We start from the raw sequence: 16,795 nt of genomic DNA, 5'->3' as shown, positions 1-16,795 counted from the left end.
GTTAGAAAGGATTGGAAGAAAGAGGCAGCTGGGGTGGATTTATGATATTATGTAAAGGGAAAGGTGGTGATGGGCCAATGTGCTTAGTTTCCATGAAGAAAGTGAGAGCATGTGAGTCTAAAGACATGTTCCATTGAAAACAGACATTTGAAGAGGTGATGGGGCAGTTTCGTGATAACGACAGTTGGGATTAGAAAGTGAAAACACACACGGCCCCTTTAAACACCATGACTCACTCTTCATCAAGCTGCCTGCATTCGCCACATCACCCGCAATGATTTAGCTTCATGACTTCATCAAAGCCAATTTATATAATAATACTACTCTAAAGTTAAAGAGTCAAAGGCAAAGACCAAGACCACCTTCGATTATCAACAATATACACGCTCATAGTTGTCCCTGTGTTTTTTTTATTCACTCATGTCAATATCATGAAACAAAGAATTTAATTCAGCTCTGCTTTTGCTTCTTCTTTAATCTTCATAATGCTTTTTTTTTTTTTCATGATTGAGCTTATGAAAAAGTGGGGTTCTTTAAACATTCTGCTGCAGTTTATAGAGTGTGTATATATATTAACATATATCCGTGAGTGTATACTCAATTCTGGGTTTGATTCTTATTTTCATGAAAATAAGGTTTGAGTTCAAGTATAAAAGATGGCGTGGAATGGAGTTAATTAGAGAGCTTCCATGACTTCTTTCAATGGGAAAGAAAAGGAGCTGGTTTAGTTGGGTAAAGAAGATTTTCTCTTCTGATGCAAAGCCAAAAATTGAAAAGGTTTAGTCACAGATTACTTAATTTTTGTTCCTTTTTTGAATAATTGATAGCTTTGATTCATCTTTTTGGTTCTCTTTAGTCTCTTTGTTGTTTGCAAATAGTTGGGTTGTATTTTCCAGAAATCAAAGAGGTGTAGATGGATTTTTGGAAGACTGAAGCTCAAGCAATACCACCCTGCACTGGCGGCACCTCCGCAGAAATCGTTGTGTCAAGCAACGGAAGAGCAACGAAAGCATGCTTTGAACGTCGCCATCGCCACTGCCGCTGCAGCCGAGGCCGCGGTTGCCGCCGCACAAGCCGCGGCAGAGGTTGTCCGTCTTGTGGGAGCATCTAAATCTTTCCATCATTTCACAGCAAAGGACAGGAATCGGGCTGCTATTAAGATACAAGCCGCTTTCCGGGCACATCTGGTGAGCTTACCTTCGAATTCCTTGCTCTTCTGTTATCTACAATCATTTTTTTGGATCGTGTCGAATGTGATTCAGGGAATTGTTGACTTCATTAGATGTTCTTCGAATTGGACTGATATGATTTTGAAGCTGCTGTTGAGCAGGCAAGGAAAGCCCTACGGGCACTAAGGGGACTGGTGAAACTCCAAGCCATCATCCGCGGCGAAGTCGTGCGACATCAAGCAATGAAAACTATGAAGTGCTTGCAATCTGATACAAAAATGTACCAAGAGATCAAGGAGAAGAGCATTTCTACACCAAAACTTGTTTGTCCAGACACGAGGAAAAATCAGAGTCTCGTAAACAAAGATGAGTTGCAGGACACGGATATCATTAAAGTATGTTTGATAATTCAAACCAAACTATTTATTTACCATACTTTTCCTGATCTTCATTACATGGATGAGGACGTTTGCTGTAAAAATTCATATATAATGTGCTGCATTATTGCCTTGTATGATCTCTGGTTCTAAATTGCCACTTTAGTTCAATCACTAGACATTTTGTCGTGGCCAGCATGATTACTATAGTCAAAGGGGTTGGAATGACCGTGCGGTTTCTAAAGAAGAAGCTGAAGCCATATCCTTAAGAAGGAAGGAAGCAATGGCCAAAAGAGAGCGTATGAAGAAATACTCATATTCTCATCGGGTAATTTTTCGTCTCTATCGTGTCTTCTAGTAAACTTTATTCTGCTATTGAGTACACATCATATGCTTCATTGCCATTGTTATCGTCTCATTTCCTTCAGGAGAGAGCGAGTACTCGAATGCTCGATGAATCCATGCGTATCAAAGAAACCGGAAGGAACAGCTTTGTGGAAGCAGAAGCAAATGCCGAGGGAAATAGAAATGAAAGAGTGATGATTTTAACATCCAACAAAGCTTTGAACTCGGGTACATGGGAAGTACATGGCCTACCTCATATTCGATTTAGAAATTTGCAAAAGCAAGACATGCTAGACGGACTGAACTCGCCGTTTTCGTTTCCAAGAAGATCGTTCTGTCGTGCCAGAGACGAGACTTCGGTTCCAAGTTCCCCAGTTTTTCCAACATATATGGCTGCAACAGAATCTGCAAAAGCGAAGGCAAGGTCAATGAGCACACCAAGGCAGCGGCTCGGATTTTCCGAAACCTGCTTCGAGTATAACATGCCACACAAGGGTGGACTTTCCTTTTGGTCCACATACAATGGTGAGACACTAGGCATCAATGAGAAGAACAGTCTGTCCATGAAACGACTTCCCTGAGTTCCCCAGAGCATCATATTACAAGGAAGATCTTTCATGTGCTGTACATGATGAGAAATATAGATAACTGCTTGTTTGTTTGTTTTCTTTTTATTGTGTAAAAAGGGTTTGGAAAGGTTTTTGTGCCAAATAATGAGCAATGCAAGATTTGGCTTGTATTTCAAAGAAAAATTATTGGTTTTCTTGTGCTTTCCATATGAATTAGTATTTTTTGCTAATTGTACTGATTGATTCTGGGCTAATTACATTACCCTTGAAACCAAATTACTGGTGTAATTTTAAGAAGTATTTACTACTGAACTTTATATTAATGTATATTCAAATCAAATATAAGTTGGATTTTCAGTATATCCAAAACTGGTCCGAATATTTAACCTTTAAACTCGCACCTGACTTGATTTTGGTTCAGAAAAGCCTCATTCAATCTGAAATTTAATTTGATTTTTAGGTCAAAACTCATACTCAACTTAGCATATGTATAATTCATTTTTATTAAGTTGATTTTGGTTTAGAAGAGTCTTACTCAATCTGAAATCTAATTCGATTTTTAGGTCAATATGATTATTTTTATAAATATCATCAATTATATAAATAATAATTATAATATTATGTTAGATTAAATTAGAGTCCTTTTTTATCCTAAACTAAAATTCGACCTAACTTCACCCTTGTGAAAACCTGAACTAAACCTAAATTTTCAAATAAAAAAACCCATTTAATCGGATTAAGTTGAAATTCATTGAATTCTAATGAAATATTTATCCCTAAATACAACCCAAAATAATTGTAGAATACATGGCAGAATTGAAGGCAATTTTAGCACAACACGGTATACAGGTTAATGATTTAGTTCAATACTGCACAAAATAATTTATTTAGGGATTTACGGTATTTATTACAGTGACTTGGAACTCATCATGTCGAAGTGATAAAATTTAATAAAAAATATATTTTATTAGAATTTATCATCTCAACATGACGAGTTTATTAAATACTGTAACAAATACAGTAGATCTCAAAATAAACTCGAGGCTAATTGATAAAACCGTTTGTTCTATTGAAAAAAAAAACCAGAATTGAGAATAAATTATGGACCGATAATATTAATGGGCTTAAACCTTAATAAAATGTAGTATAGGGCTCATGAAACTTAGCCTGGTATATATACATATATATCTTTCCCGGCTGCTAGATCCTGTGGCAGGGTTTTAGTTCTAAGCTTTTTTCTTCCAAAAACAGCAGCCTCGGTTAAAAGAAAAGGGTTTTGAGTAGATGGGGGCGAAGGCGAGGAAAGCGTCGAAGAAAGCTGTAAAGAAGGCTTCTTTTCAATTTCCGAATTCTGATTCCAAAACTGCATCTGCGGATTTCCTGGTATGTTTTTTTGTTAGAATTAATTTTTTTATCTTCGATTTGATTTTCCTTCCTTTTTTGTAACCCTAAACTGGTTTTTGAATGCTCCATATACATGTGAATAAAGCCATTGGAAGGCGATCCATCGCTTGAGCTTCCAGAAACCAAACCCCTACAAAACAAAGCTACCGTCTTATATATTGGTCGAATACCACACGGTTTTTATGAGAAAGAAATGGAAGGTAAATGAATATTGCATAAAAGGATGGAATATTTGAATAAGCTTTTTTTTTCTTCAAATTATTGAGAACTATTTATTTCCTTGCAGCTTATTTTAAGCAGTTTGGTGCCATTAAGAGATTGAGGATCGCAAGAAATAAAAAGGTTTTAAGCAATTGCGTCAATTTCACTGTTATGTGCATTCGTTAATATTTCTGTTTTTGTTAGCATATTTGCATTCATGGTTCACATGGGGTGTTTTCTTTTATTTGTAAGTATATTTTGGAAAAATGCTTTAGAATGAGGACCTTATACGTTGTTGGGCGTTAAATGACTACGCTTATTTGATTTTTAATAATGATTGAATATTAGAGTTGTTGCTTCTTTGGTTCTGAAATTTCTTGATTGAAGTTTGTGAATTTCTCTGCAGTTTAATTGAATGTGGTATCCTCTGGATATAATGTTGTCAGTTTCAAGCTTTTTATTGTTTACTTACATTTCGACAATATAATTACTAAGTGTTTTGCTTTCTCTCTTTTGCAATCTTTTCATTGATGCTTAACAGACAGGAAAATCAAAGCACTATGGTTTCATCGAATTTGATAATCCACAGGTCGTAGACAGTTTCTGTTATTTGCTGTCTTTTGCTTTTCGTGATTTTGGTTTTTGACAATTATTTCTTGTTGGCTGTAGGTGGCTGAAGTTGTAGCTGATTGTATGCATAATTATCTGTTGTTTGAGCATCTTTTGCAAGTCCATATTGTTCCTCCTGATCATGTTAATCCAAAATTGTAAGCAATGAGTTTTCAATAACTTAAGTTTCTTATCCGTGCATGTTTTTCAGGAAATTTCTAGTGCTTGTTTCTAATCATGCAGACGTTATGCTTTATTTACTGCATATTATCCCCAAATTTATAACCCAATAAGACCTTGTGTGTCCTGGTACCAGCAAGTTTTTTGGACCTAGGAAATGTTGACCTTTGGCCCATTTTTGTCTTTGCTTGAGATTGGAGTGATAGGAAAGATATTTTAATTGGACAAGGAATCCAAGTCCCACAAGTATCCTAAAAAAAGTGTGATAACAGATGTTGAAAAAAGCGGGTGTAACTTATTTTCACAACGGATAAAATGTGTATGTGGCTTGTGTTGGATAAGTCTACATGCAAATTCTGAGTAAACCGAAGATTGAGTAGGTGGATTACCCATTTTATGCATGTATTAACTTAACTGGGAGAAAAGTTTCTAATGTATGCATGTATTTTTGTAACTTATTTTTATATACATTGACCCAACAAAGCAAATTATAGAATTGGAAGGTAGCTTGTTTGTGAGGACCAGGTGATATGTGATTATTACCGCAACCATTTTCTGTGTGTTCTTTGATAAACTGGTGTTTCTGTGTTCTTTGTTATATAGATGGAGAGGTTTCAATTATAAATACAAACCAGTGGACTATGTGCAAATCGAACGAAAGAAGCATAATAAGGTAATCATACTATTAGGGAACTTGTCTGGCATATTTTTGTTTAAATGGCTAGCTGATTTGTTTGATTCTTTTTTGAAAAAAAATCTTCTGTTTGGCTATACAGGTAAGAACATTAGAAGAGCATAAAAAGTTGGTGGAGAAGATCCTAAAACGTGATGCGAGGCGTAGAAAGAGGATAGAGACTGCTGGCATTGATTATGAGTGCCCTGAAATTGTAAGAATCTGTGTCTTCAATCTTTTGCTTGCTTTAGTCTGTATCGCTGAAATTGGACAATCTTTAGGAAAAGATAGTTTGAAGGAGATTGAACATTTAGTATTACAGCACTTGCTTAGAGCCAATTTAGTTTAGTCTGATCCTTCATGGATTTGACGTGGAAGATGAACAAGGACAAGGAACTTGGCATTCATCCTGTTTTAGATTTTTGTATGCTTCTTTTCGTCCCCTTTTGGAAGTATGATGTACTTATTATGAATTCCAATATTGTGTCGCTCACATGTGCTAATTGATATTTTTGCAGGTGGGCATCGTTCAGCCTGCACCGAAGAAGATAAAGTTTGATGAAGAGTAGGCACTGATAAGGTAGATATGCTCTATTCTGTTGAATCCATGGTATATTAATTTTAGCGATTTGAAACAATTTGGACTTGGTTTTAGGAAAGTTTGTAATTGTTAAAATTTAATGCCGACAGCATTAATTACAGATGCTGAACCATGAAGTCAATGGCTTGCACGACACTTTGTCCTGAGGAGCTCAAATTTGCAGTTTAATGCTGTAGTTGTGGTGTTTACAAGCATTATAACCAAGTAGGAAATTTTACATTTATAATGTTGGATCCTGTAAGACCTTGTTGGAATCAAAATATTTTGTTTTCTATCTGCATGTTTATATATGATTGAAGGGAAGGGACCCAAAGGCTTTTACTGCTGCTTTGGATAGATGTCAATGCTCGCCATCCAAAAGAAAAGATATCAGTTATTACGATGTACAAATGATCTATAGTTTAGTTTAGCACACTTCGTAAACTTATGGGTAGGGCTGAGAAAAAAATTCACTAAGTTGAACATCTCTTCTGATGTTTGAAACTATGGTAAGTTGAATTGCGTTTAACTTTTTATTTATTCTTTAATTAATTTTTATATTAAAAATGAACATATATATTCATAAATTCTTTTAGTCATTGATTATACACATTCTAGTTCTTATAAAAAAAAACAACACTTCTTTTAACCTTGACCAGAAGGCTATTTGCGCCTCTTGGATGTGGCGTGGAATCCTTTCTACTTTCGTTTTAATGGGAGAGGAGAAGAGTCTTCAAGTTGGAGACGGGGCTGTCATCAAATGTTTCCGGGAATCTTTGCTTTGGCTATGAATAAAGAGGGTCCGATTTCTGATTTTGGGGTGCAAAATGATGCGGGATGAAATTGGAATATTCAGCTAAGAAGGCATTTGTTCGATTGGGAAAGGCAACATTGGGACGATATGCTTGGACTCCTTGACAATTTTGTGAGTTCGTCCTCACGGTCGGATTGGGTGAAATGGTTGTGTTCTAGCAATGGTATTTACCCGGTTAAGTCAACGTCAAACCTAGGTGGTACAAGTGGGCAGCCTGGTTTTAATTGGGAAGAGTGCTCCGGCTAAGAGTTTCGGTTAGAGTGGAACTTGAAAAGAGAGGAGTCTTGGTGTCGGATAACCACTGCCCGCTCTGCATGGATCTCCCGGAATCGATTTTTCTTACCCTTGTGGGGAGTCTCTATTGCCTTCCCAAATGATCCTATATGCTTTATGCAGGCTTGGTGCGAGTCCCTTCCCCCAAGATTGTCCTACAAAACCGTATAGGGATTATTGTCATTGGTGATTATATGGTCGACTTGGTTACTGAGGAATGAAGTGGTCTTTAATGGTAAGGAGTTTGACGGTCGTCATTTGGGTTTCTTCAGTTTTGTACAACTTGTTGGGTGAAAGTTAAATTCCCATCGGCCCCAATGAGAGTGGAGAATGTGGCTGTCGATCTTACGATTGCGAAGGATCCTCTTCTCCTAAAGAAAGGTTCGGCTCCTCCGTTGGCTTGGATTCTACCTTCGAGAGGAACTCTGAAATTCAATGTAGATGGCTCAATGCGGGCTAATAGAAGTGGAGGAGGCATTGGGGAGATTCTTAGAGACTTTAATAGTTCTGTTCTAGCAACCTTCTCGATCCCTATTGGGAGTGGGTCGTCGGTGCAGGCTGAAATCCTGGCAATGGATTATGTGATTAAGTTTTTCATAGGTTCAGTTTGGTATAAGTCTGTTAAGGTTATCCTGGAATGTGACTGTGAAGTAGTGGTAAAGTGTCTGAGGAATCCTTCATTAACTCCCCCCTAATGGGTGCAGACCCTCCGATCCGATCGGTAGTAGAAGCAGTTTTTGAGAGAGAATTTTGTTGTGAAGCACAGTCCAAGGAGCCGCAACTCAGCGACAGACCAACTGGCTAAATTAGCAGCAGGATATCCCCTGATTAGGACTTAATGTGGGTTTCGTTATGGCTATATTGTTGTTTCTCTTGTTTCCAATACCTGGCCTGCTTTGTTCCAGTTTTCTAGCTTAGTGGCTCTACTGTAGGAGGGTTGTGGTTAGTGTACGGCAGTTTCTGGTGATTGACGAGATCCTTAGTAATGTGATGTCTCTTTATATCATAAATAAAGTGATTTTTTTTAAAACACTTCTTTTAACCATTAATGAAAAGTTCATTAGATCACTTCTAAAAGATAAATAAAATATTGATTATTTAGATGCAAAATATTTCCATTTTAATTATTGATGGTAATTTAACTCGAACCAAATTAATAGGGTTAGATTTCTTTTTAGAAAAATCACTTCTAAAAGATAAATAAAATATTGATTATTTAGATGCAAAATATTTCCATTTTAATTATTGATGGTAATTTAACTCGAACCAAATCAATAGGGTTAGATATCTTTTTAGAAAAATCAAATTCGAGTCGGATCAAATTTTATGGAGTAAGATCGGATCGGGTTCGGATCTAAGTGGTGGTAAAAAACTCTGACTCGACATGACTTGAGGGTAATAATATAATTTCTTCAAATAAATTTATGGGTAAGTCCTAGAATACTTCATCTCTATTATTTTTAATTAAGTCTTTATTTAATGTCGGATCGAATCAAATTTATGTTCTAAAAATTCGGATCGAGATTGAGTGGAGAGTATATATTTTTGAATCGGATTAGATATAATTCAGATGTAAGGTATATATTTTCGGATCAAATCGAGTTGATCAAAAATCAACCCAACTCGACTTGTTGTCAGTTGTCCACCTCTAATTTTAATTGATCTAGTAAAGATATTTTATATAAGGGTTACTAATATGATTGAACGATAATTAAATCATACTTAGAATGATATAAAAATGTTTGACATTTGTGGTGAAAGTTGAAATGTATATAAACTTAAAATTATGTTAATTTTGTTAATTTGATTATACAAATATATTTAATCTGTCTAAATATATGTTATATGCATATATTTTATGACATGCATATTTTTTAAATTATTTTTAATAATTTATTATTTTGTATATATATATATATATATATATATATATATATATATATATATATATATATATATTTGAATAATAAGAAGACTTCAGTTGATGGATTATTGTTTTTTTACATGATGATAAGGAGGGCCAAGAAGGTACCATACACATGATATGAATTAGGAGGTCGGGTGGTGACTCAAAAGACTTAAGGGCGTGTTTGATTTAAATCATATTATTCCCCTTTTTGGTTGGTAAATATTTCTAACCCCTGATAATCTTTTATTCATAACAGTGATATTTTAAGGTATATTACCTTGAATGTGAATACCCCATTCTCTTAGGTATTGTTGGATTACTGGCGTTTTGGATTAAAATACCCTTAAATTTTTTTCAAAAATATCTTATCTATCGTTGAATAAAAAAAATTCTACGAAGGTTAAATTACAAATTTATCCTTAAACTATTTTATATTTACAAAAAAATCCATAATTAGAATTTTATATGAAGTTCAGGTGTTAAAATAAAATTTTACCCTTTCATTAAACCTATTTATCTTTTTAATTTTGTAAAAAAAATTATATACATTTTATGAATTTAAATTTTTTAAAGAAAATATATATATTAATTATAGTAATATTATAGTAGAATTCAACTTGATGGTATGTTATTAAAAACACAATTAATCAATTTTATTTTTTGATAATATATAAACTAATTTATTACTGTAATTAAAGTTTAATAATTATAATTTATACCATAAATGAGTTTAAATACGAAAATATTTAAGTTTTCAAATTATTATATAAGCTTTTCTTATTATTTGTCCAAAGTCTAGACCAATAAAAATCATCCATTATATATTTTCTTCTACATGTTATTTTTCCAAGGATAAATCTGCACTTTACTCATGGATACATATAAGTGTGTCGTTAGTTAGAATTTAATCAAATGGTTAAATGAATAGTTATTGGTCCTGGGATCTTAGATTCGAACTAGGAAGCACGGGTACGTCATAGTTGTGCCATTTCAAGTACCCGATACGTCCCCGGCACGGGGACGATTGGGGTACGTACCGAGGACGTACCATAGTAGTAGGGTACAGCTGAACGACGTCAGAGACGTTTCACCGAGACTTGGGGACGTTTCGGGGACCGCATGTGACTTTCACATGCGTCCCCTGGATCTTAGGAGACTGTGCTACTAATGAGAACCCCCTTGAAAGTGCTGGTGAGCTATTGGTAAGTGCTGGAAATGGAGACTGTGTGCTACGCATGAACCCCTTGCATCCAAAGGGAACCATTTCTTAAACCTTCCTTCTTATGACAAGTTGCTGACTCCAATAAATGGAGCATACTTCTTGATTGCAACAGTTTTAGTTTTCGGAGGGTGTTGGGTTTGTTGTATGTTTAGCTAGAAGAGACGGCATGACGGTATACCTTACCAAGAGCTAGAAATGGGATTACCAGAATCCATGGCAGCTACTGAAGTAGAAACAGCTGAAGGTTGGGACCAGGGTTGGGATAGTGATTGGGACGAGGACAAGAGGTTGGGACCAGGGTTGGGATAGTGATTGGGACGAGGACAAGGCAGTCAAATCACCAATGGGACGACGCAATGTACCGAATATCTCAGCAAATGGCCTAACTACAAGATCATCGAACAGAGATGGCTGGGAAAATGACAGGGATGATTAGACTTTTCGACCAGGGAAAAAGAGAAGGTAAGAAAGTGCATCAGTCGAAGTCGTTGGAGAGAAGGAAAAGGAATAGATAATACATAGAACAGGCGGCTAGATATCGAAACTGTAAATTGGTCCCCACAGTTGTTGGTGTTTAGGTTTTGGTTGTGGAGGAGTGAGTATTCATTTATTTGGTATTTGAAGTTGGTCTCTAAAGAATCGGAATGTTATATTGGAAGGTAACACAGCATAATTGTTTTTTCATGTATTTGCATGAAAAGGGTTACAGGTTTTTTGGAAAAAAGTGAAAAACTTAGTAAGAATAAGTTAAATCCGAGTCACGTCGAAGATTTAGTTTATATCCACTACAATATTCGTCTTTTATCAAGGAGTTCTAGTCAATACGAGGAAGAGAAAATCAAGATGTGGGATGTTGATGGAGATGCTTTTTGATCATTGAGAGATGTTGAATATTTAGAGTTTGCCGAACTCTAGCTTGATGAACCGGATTTAGAGAGCCAATTAATCTCAGAAGATGTTGACAATGTTTTATTCGTGTTTAATATTTTTCTAGACTTAATATTATGGTTTGAGTCTTAAGATTTGACACTTAAATATTATAATTTTATTATGAATTTTATTATTCTAGAGTTAATATTATAATTTGAATCTTGAAATTTGACATTTTAATATTTTGATTTGTTTATGGATTTTATTGTTCTAAACTTAATATTGTTGTTTAAATCTTGATATTTGACTTTATTTATGATTTTTTATGTATATTTATAATTTTAAAATTATTTTATATGCCGTATTCTTGCCGTCCCCGTATACTATAATTTTAAAAATTACAGTTTCCCGTCCCCATCCCCATATCCGTCCCCGTATCCATATCAGTGCAACATAGGATTCGAACACCAATATCTATGGAGGTGTTTAAACTTTCATCATCAAATGATTTAGAATCTTTAAAACAAATACTACATTGTAATCACCTCAGCTAAAAAAAAAGTTAATATTAAAGTAAAGGCAGATTAATACCATGAAGTAAAAAGACAAAGATGAATAATTTTCATTGATCGAGACCATAAACAGCATGATGAAAAAAAAATCATAAAATAATTTCCTGAGAATAACCCATTTAGGAATTTGCTTCCAAATTTCACAGTTTTGAATTTGGATTCAAATGTCATAAATCCACAATCCTTTTCAATTCTAAGAATGATCAGGTTAAATTGCTAAAAATGACATGCAGCTTATGGTAACCCATGCAATGTTTCTATACCATGCAATGAATTTCGCCTATATTTACTTTAATATTTTTGACAAACAAAGATACTCATCAAATAGAGAAATTTTCTTCACAACTGTTGAGCTGTGTCCCTACCACAAAATTTTATCAGCAATACCGCACAGAATTCGTGGAGCATCAAAGAAGCTTGTATCAAAGACATATTTCACATAAAGTGAGCACAAGAAATTGCAAAGCATGCATTGACAGAAAAGGTAACGGAAGGTTTTATATAGCAAATGATCAGCTGCGAAACTGGCAGTTCCATCAATAAAACAAACATAGACAACGAAACAGTTCTAGCTCATACCAGACCCAATCCCAAGGTCAAGAAAAGCCCTTCCCCGAACCCTAGAGAGACGCGTAACGGAGGGGAAGAGACAGCAATGCTAATTCTCTAGTCCCTTCAATGGAGATGGTAAGCCCTTATCGTCAGGTGACTGGGAATAGGATATCGAGATCAATTCAGACCTGTATTTTTTGGCTCCATTGGAACCTGTTCTTTCAAACTGTTTTTCACCATTCAAATTACCTGATGACAGTTTGGAAGCAACAACCTTATCAGGTAATGAGTAAGAGATTGCGATGAGTGATTCCCGAGTCACTTCTTCGGTTCCCTCATTTTCGGGTGTCCTTTTATCCATATAATGAAGATCTGCTAGCTCTAGATGAAGCAGAAAAATAGATCTCTATTTGTCACACACTCAACTTCAACAGAAACAATGGGAACGAAAGACAAATTAGATAGGAGCAACACTAAAGGACTTTATATAAAGTGCACAAGGAATGAACATAACGTGTTTAAAATCTTTTGTATATCCTAACGAATGGAGACAAATATCATGAACTTGGGGAAGAAGAATACGGTATTAGGAAAATGACACCAAAAAAATACCCAACTTTGCAACTATCTAGACTTGTCAATTGAACAACTAGGATTTGATTCAAGGATGAGTCGATTTAGATAAGATTAATGTGGAATTTGGCTTCGAATTGTTTCAGATTCATATCAATTGGGGTTCGAGTCAATAAGGATTCATTTGACCGGGTCAAATTGTTGACTTTTTCGAATTGACAAGCCTGCTTCTATCCGTAATTTCTTTGTGAATCTATTACTCTTTTCGCTTCAATTCTTTTGCTCTCATTCCTTAGAAGAAAAATTAAAACAATAATCAAAAAATCGATTTTGATTTGCCCTGCATGCATTAGCTAGCTTATGACAAAAATAAAACATTCAAATGAAACAGGAAACAAGGAGAATCTATGGATATATGGAAGAAACTAAAATCGAAATCTATATAGATCTGTAAATCGAATTCCATAGATGCCTAAAAACCCAGTTTCTTATACCACGGATACATTGATTCTTCAAACAGAAACAAAGAAACCCTAAACAAAACTAGTGTTGGAAATAGGGAATCGAGGAACAAAAATATTAAACAACATAGGAAATCAAGGACTAAAAGAAAGTACCAATTGATAGGCGAATGGAGGGGCGGTAACTGGAACTTTGCAGAAGCGAAGATGATAAGAGGTTTGCTTGATGAAATGGAACGCTTTTTCGGTTTTTCTTCTCTCTTTCTTATATTTGCTCCGTTTTAATCGTGTTCTTACCACTTGCCGCAGTCCAAATTAATTATTCTAATTATTTCGAATTAAGTATTAAATTTTTATTATATTTACCTATATTTCCGATAAACGATTTAGGGCTGGTTGGCAATAAAACTCCTACAATGTTCAACTTAACAGTCAACAGAAAAGAATTTTGGTAGTTAATTTTTTTAATTATTTATTTGCATTTTTAAAAAATTATGAATCACCTTATTATATGTGTTTCATTAGCATTTGAACAATGTCGGATTTTCAGTCTACTAGATCTGACATGAAAATTATACATCTTCCATTTGATCTAAACTCGATCTAAAATATATACCTTTTATAGATATGAATACAATCCGTCTTTTGAGATAAAATTTGAATTTGACCATACTCTATCTAATATATTTATAAAAATATTACTTTTATTCATTAAAAATAGGGATTTAATTGAAAAATAAAAATATATAGAGAGGTATTGTTATAATTATCCTTAAGTATATAAGATAAAATTGTAATTTTTTCGATTAAGTCAGGTCAGATATTTCTTACTCTAAACCTTATCCGACCCAAACATAACATCTAAAACTTTGATCCAACCCAAATCTATTTTTTTTAAATCAATCCTAATCAAATCAGATTAAATCAAAATCCGTCAAGTTCCATCCTATACTTTTTTTTGGAAGACCCATCCCTACACTGATGTGATCAACAAATGGTATCTCTTGCAGCTTTCCATTAACCGAAACCTATGGGATGTAGTCCAAGTAAACCCTAAGCCTTAGTTATATAAAGATTAGGCCTATTAACTTGGTAAGGTTAGCCCAAGAGAACAATTCTCTTGTCAAAATTGACTCAATAAACTAAACGGGTAAAAGAACTAACCTATTAAGTCAACCAGATTTTAATTTGGATCTATAAAAAATGTTACAGTTTAGGGTAAATTCGTCAAATTCACATGACGAGTTTATTTAAATAATATTTTTTATTAAAATTTAGTATGTCTAAGTGATGAGTGTAAAAAAATATATATTTTTTTATTAAAATTTATCACTTCGAGATAACGAATTCTAATAAAAAATATTTTATTAAAATTCATCACATTAATATAATGAATTTAAAATCAATGTAACAAATGTCATAGATCTCAAATTAATTTTAGAGGTTATCCAGTAAGTCAATTTTTTTTACCCCTTTGACCTACTAGGCCAATTTTGTCCGGTCCTCCTACCTCATGCATTAATTTAACAACTATAGACCCATGACCCAATCGACACAAGATCTACCTATAAGATACGCATTTGACAACGTGCTGATTAGGCAGGTCTATATTTAGAATGTGATCAGCAGTATAAGATATGCATTTGATTGTGTTTAACATGTACACATTTACCAAATTCTTTTCACTTGTAAGCAAAGAAAAAGCATTGATAACTGTCCTGGAGGTAAGTATGATTTTATATTAAACTGACTAATTTTATATTTAATAATTTATATTATAAATTTAAAATACAAAATTTTAAAATTTTAGATAAAAAAATAATTAAACTATATTAAAAAATTAAAAAAATTTAAGGTGTTATCACTCCGCTCTCTCTTCCGTCCATGTTCAAAAAAATATTAGCTGACCCTATTCCCATATGTAATGTGATAAGAGGGAGGTAAGGTAGTAGGCTTGCCCCCAACGCCAGGTTGAAAGCAACTTCCGTGGAAGACCTCCGGCAGTCAGAATTATGAATTGCCCACCGCGAGACTCGATCCCACGACCATAAGATTAAGAGTCTTGTGCTCTACCAACTGAGCTGGACGGACAATTCTCCTCCGTCCATGTTTGATAACCAAAACAAACTAATAAAAATAATTATATGCCGTGACGCAATTGAATACGTGCAGTTAGTGTAAATTTATCATATTGTAAATCGTAATCCTGCCGATATTGTTGAGCTGCCTTCCTTTATATTGGATCAGCACGAAAAGTCCAAACCTATCCCATTTTGAGATTTTATTTGTTGCCCTAGAAAGGTCAAGCCACTATGTTTTAGCCGCAAAGATGTGGAGTCTGCTTAAGTGACTGGCCTGCATTTTCATCCATTTCAACTTAGGATGGTCATTTCCCTACCTAATTAGCTTTACTTTTCTTTGATAAAAACCTAATTAAATGCACTTACCACTACAAGCAATTACATTTAGATGAATGTTGACCTTATGGATTATATTTAATGGTATATATTAGCTGGCAATTTGTACGAGCATATGAACTGAATTTGGCAATATCACATGCTGGTTACCTTGAGCAAGCAACGTTTCATGTAACAAGACTACCCACCTATAAAAACTAAACTTACAAAGCAGATCGCCAATCTTTCAGCATCAGTATTCACATTGATCTATCTTTGATAATTTGTATTTTTAGTGAACAAAATTTCAATTTAAGAAGTAATTTTTCTAAATAGTTTGTGATGTGATTATAAGAGAGTATATGTCCAAAATTCTTTTTAGTCATTGACAATATATTTTGTTGATGTAATTGTTAGAACTCGAGTACTCTAAGAAAATCAGTATTTCTTTTTATCACCGAGATCATTTAATAAGTTCTAAGAACTAACTTTTTTGGTTATAAATAAAAGATACGATCATAATTATAAGTAATATATTTTTTTAGATTAATATAGGGTGCTTAAAGTGATAATATCTATTAAAAAAAACTCTAGTTTATTTGATAATAAAAACTCAAATATCATGTAGTCTTTGGTATTCGAATTTAGAACTTCTAAGAATTGAATCTAGGTATTCAAGAATTTATGATTTCAACCTTTGTCAACCTACCAAGATCTCATTAGCTTCGAGAATCGAACTTTAGATACCTGAAAATGTGAAGTAACCATGCATATATTCATTTTTTTGTAGTCCTTTATCATGAAAAAAAATGACCGACAATACTCAATGGATAAGCTAAATTCCGTCCTCTGCGCGCCAAGTACGTCAGTCTCCCTACAAAGTCTTTCGTGCCTTTCATTATCGACCGACGACGTGTACGTTGTGGACTCTAACACTTGTGACATTTTCTCACGAGTACGTCATCTGATTGACATGCCAATAGGGTACTTTTTGTTTGACACAAAATATTCATTTATTTTATTCATTAGTCAGTATCAATAATGGG

General features: G+C 34.2%; 2 protein-coding genes and 1 long non-coding RNA gene across 4 annotated transcripts; 2 read left to right on the top strand and 1 right to left on the bottom strand.

Annotated features, from left to right (window-relative positions):
* The first annotated feature begins 594 nt into the window (after positions 1–594).
* LOC120129058 (protein IQ-DOMAIN 14) lies at positions 595–2,643 on the top strand. Its single transcript, XM_039146665.1, has 5 exons — positions 595–777; positions 897–1,187; positions 1,331–1,564; positions 1,743–1,874; positions 1,975–2,643. Exons 1-5 carry the CDS (start codon positions 703–705, stop codon positions 2,470–2,472), a joined length of 1,230 nt encoding a protein of 409 aa, XP_039002596.1. The 5' UTR covers positions 595–702; the 3' UTR covers positions 2,473–2,643.
* Positions 2,644–3,672: 1,029 nt separating this feature from the next.
* Positions 3,673–6,402, top strand: LOC120129059 (uncharacterized RNA-binding protein C1827.05c-like). 2 transcript variants are annotated; one of them, XM_039146666.1, is made up of 9 exons: positions 3,673–3,843; positions 3,950–4,064; positions 4,151–4,206; positions 4,607–4,654; positions 4,735–4,832; positions 5,458–5,527; positions 5,631–5,741; positions 6,046–6,107; positions 6,230–6,402. In XM_039146666.1, the coding sequence occupies exons 1-8, from the start codon at positions 3,745–3,747 to the stop codon at positions 6,094–6,096; spliced, it is 648 nt and encodes a 215-aa protein (XP_039002597.1). In that variant the 5' UTR covers positions 3,673–3,744; the 3' UTR covers positions 6,097–6,107; positions 6,230–6,402. The 2 variants fall into 2 exon arrangements, with proteins under 2 accessions (XP_039002597.1, XP_039002598.1); XM_039146667.1 differs by having other exon boundaries at positions 6,218–6,402.
* A 5,687-nt stretch (positions 6,403–12,089) lies between these two features.
* LOC120128722 lies at positions 12,090–13,645 on the bottom strand. Its single transcript, XR_005516651.1, has 2 exons — positions 13,510–13,645; positions 12,090–12,744 (listed from the first exon to the last, which is right to left on the bottom strand). It is a non-coding gene; the product is annotated as an uncharacterized LOC120128722 (long non-coding RNA).
* Between the last annotated feature and the right edge of the window lie 3,150 nt (positions 13,646–16,795).

Source organism: Hibiscus syriacus, unplaced genomic scaffold, assembly GCF_006381635.1.
Source record: "Hibiscus syriacus cultivar Baekdansim isolate YM2019G1 unplaced genomic scaffold, ASM638163v2 tig00110482_pilon, whole genome shotgun sequence".
NCBI lineage: Eukaryota > Viridiplantae > Streptophyta > Magnoliopsida > Malvales > Malvaceae > Hibiscus > Hibiscus syriacus.
The sequence above is the reverse complement of the archived record's forward strand: the minus strand, read 5'-3'. Positions and strand labels throughout refer to the sequence as shown.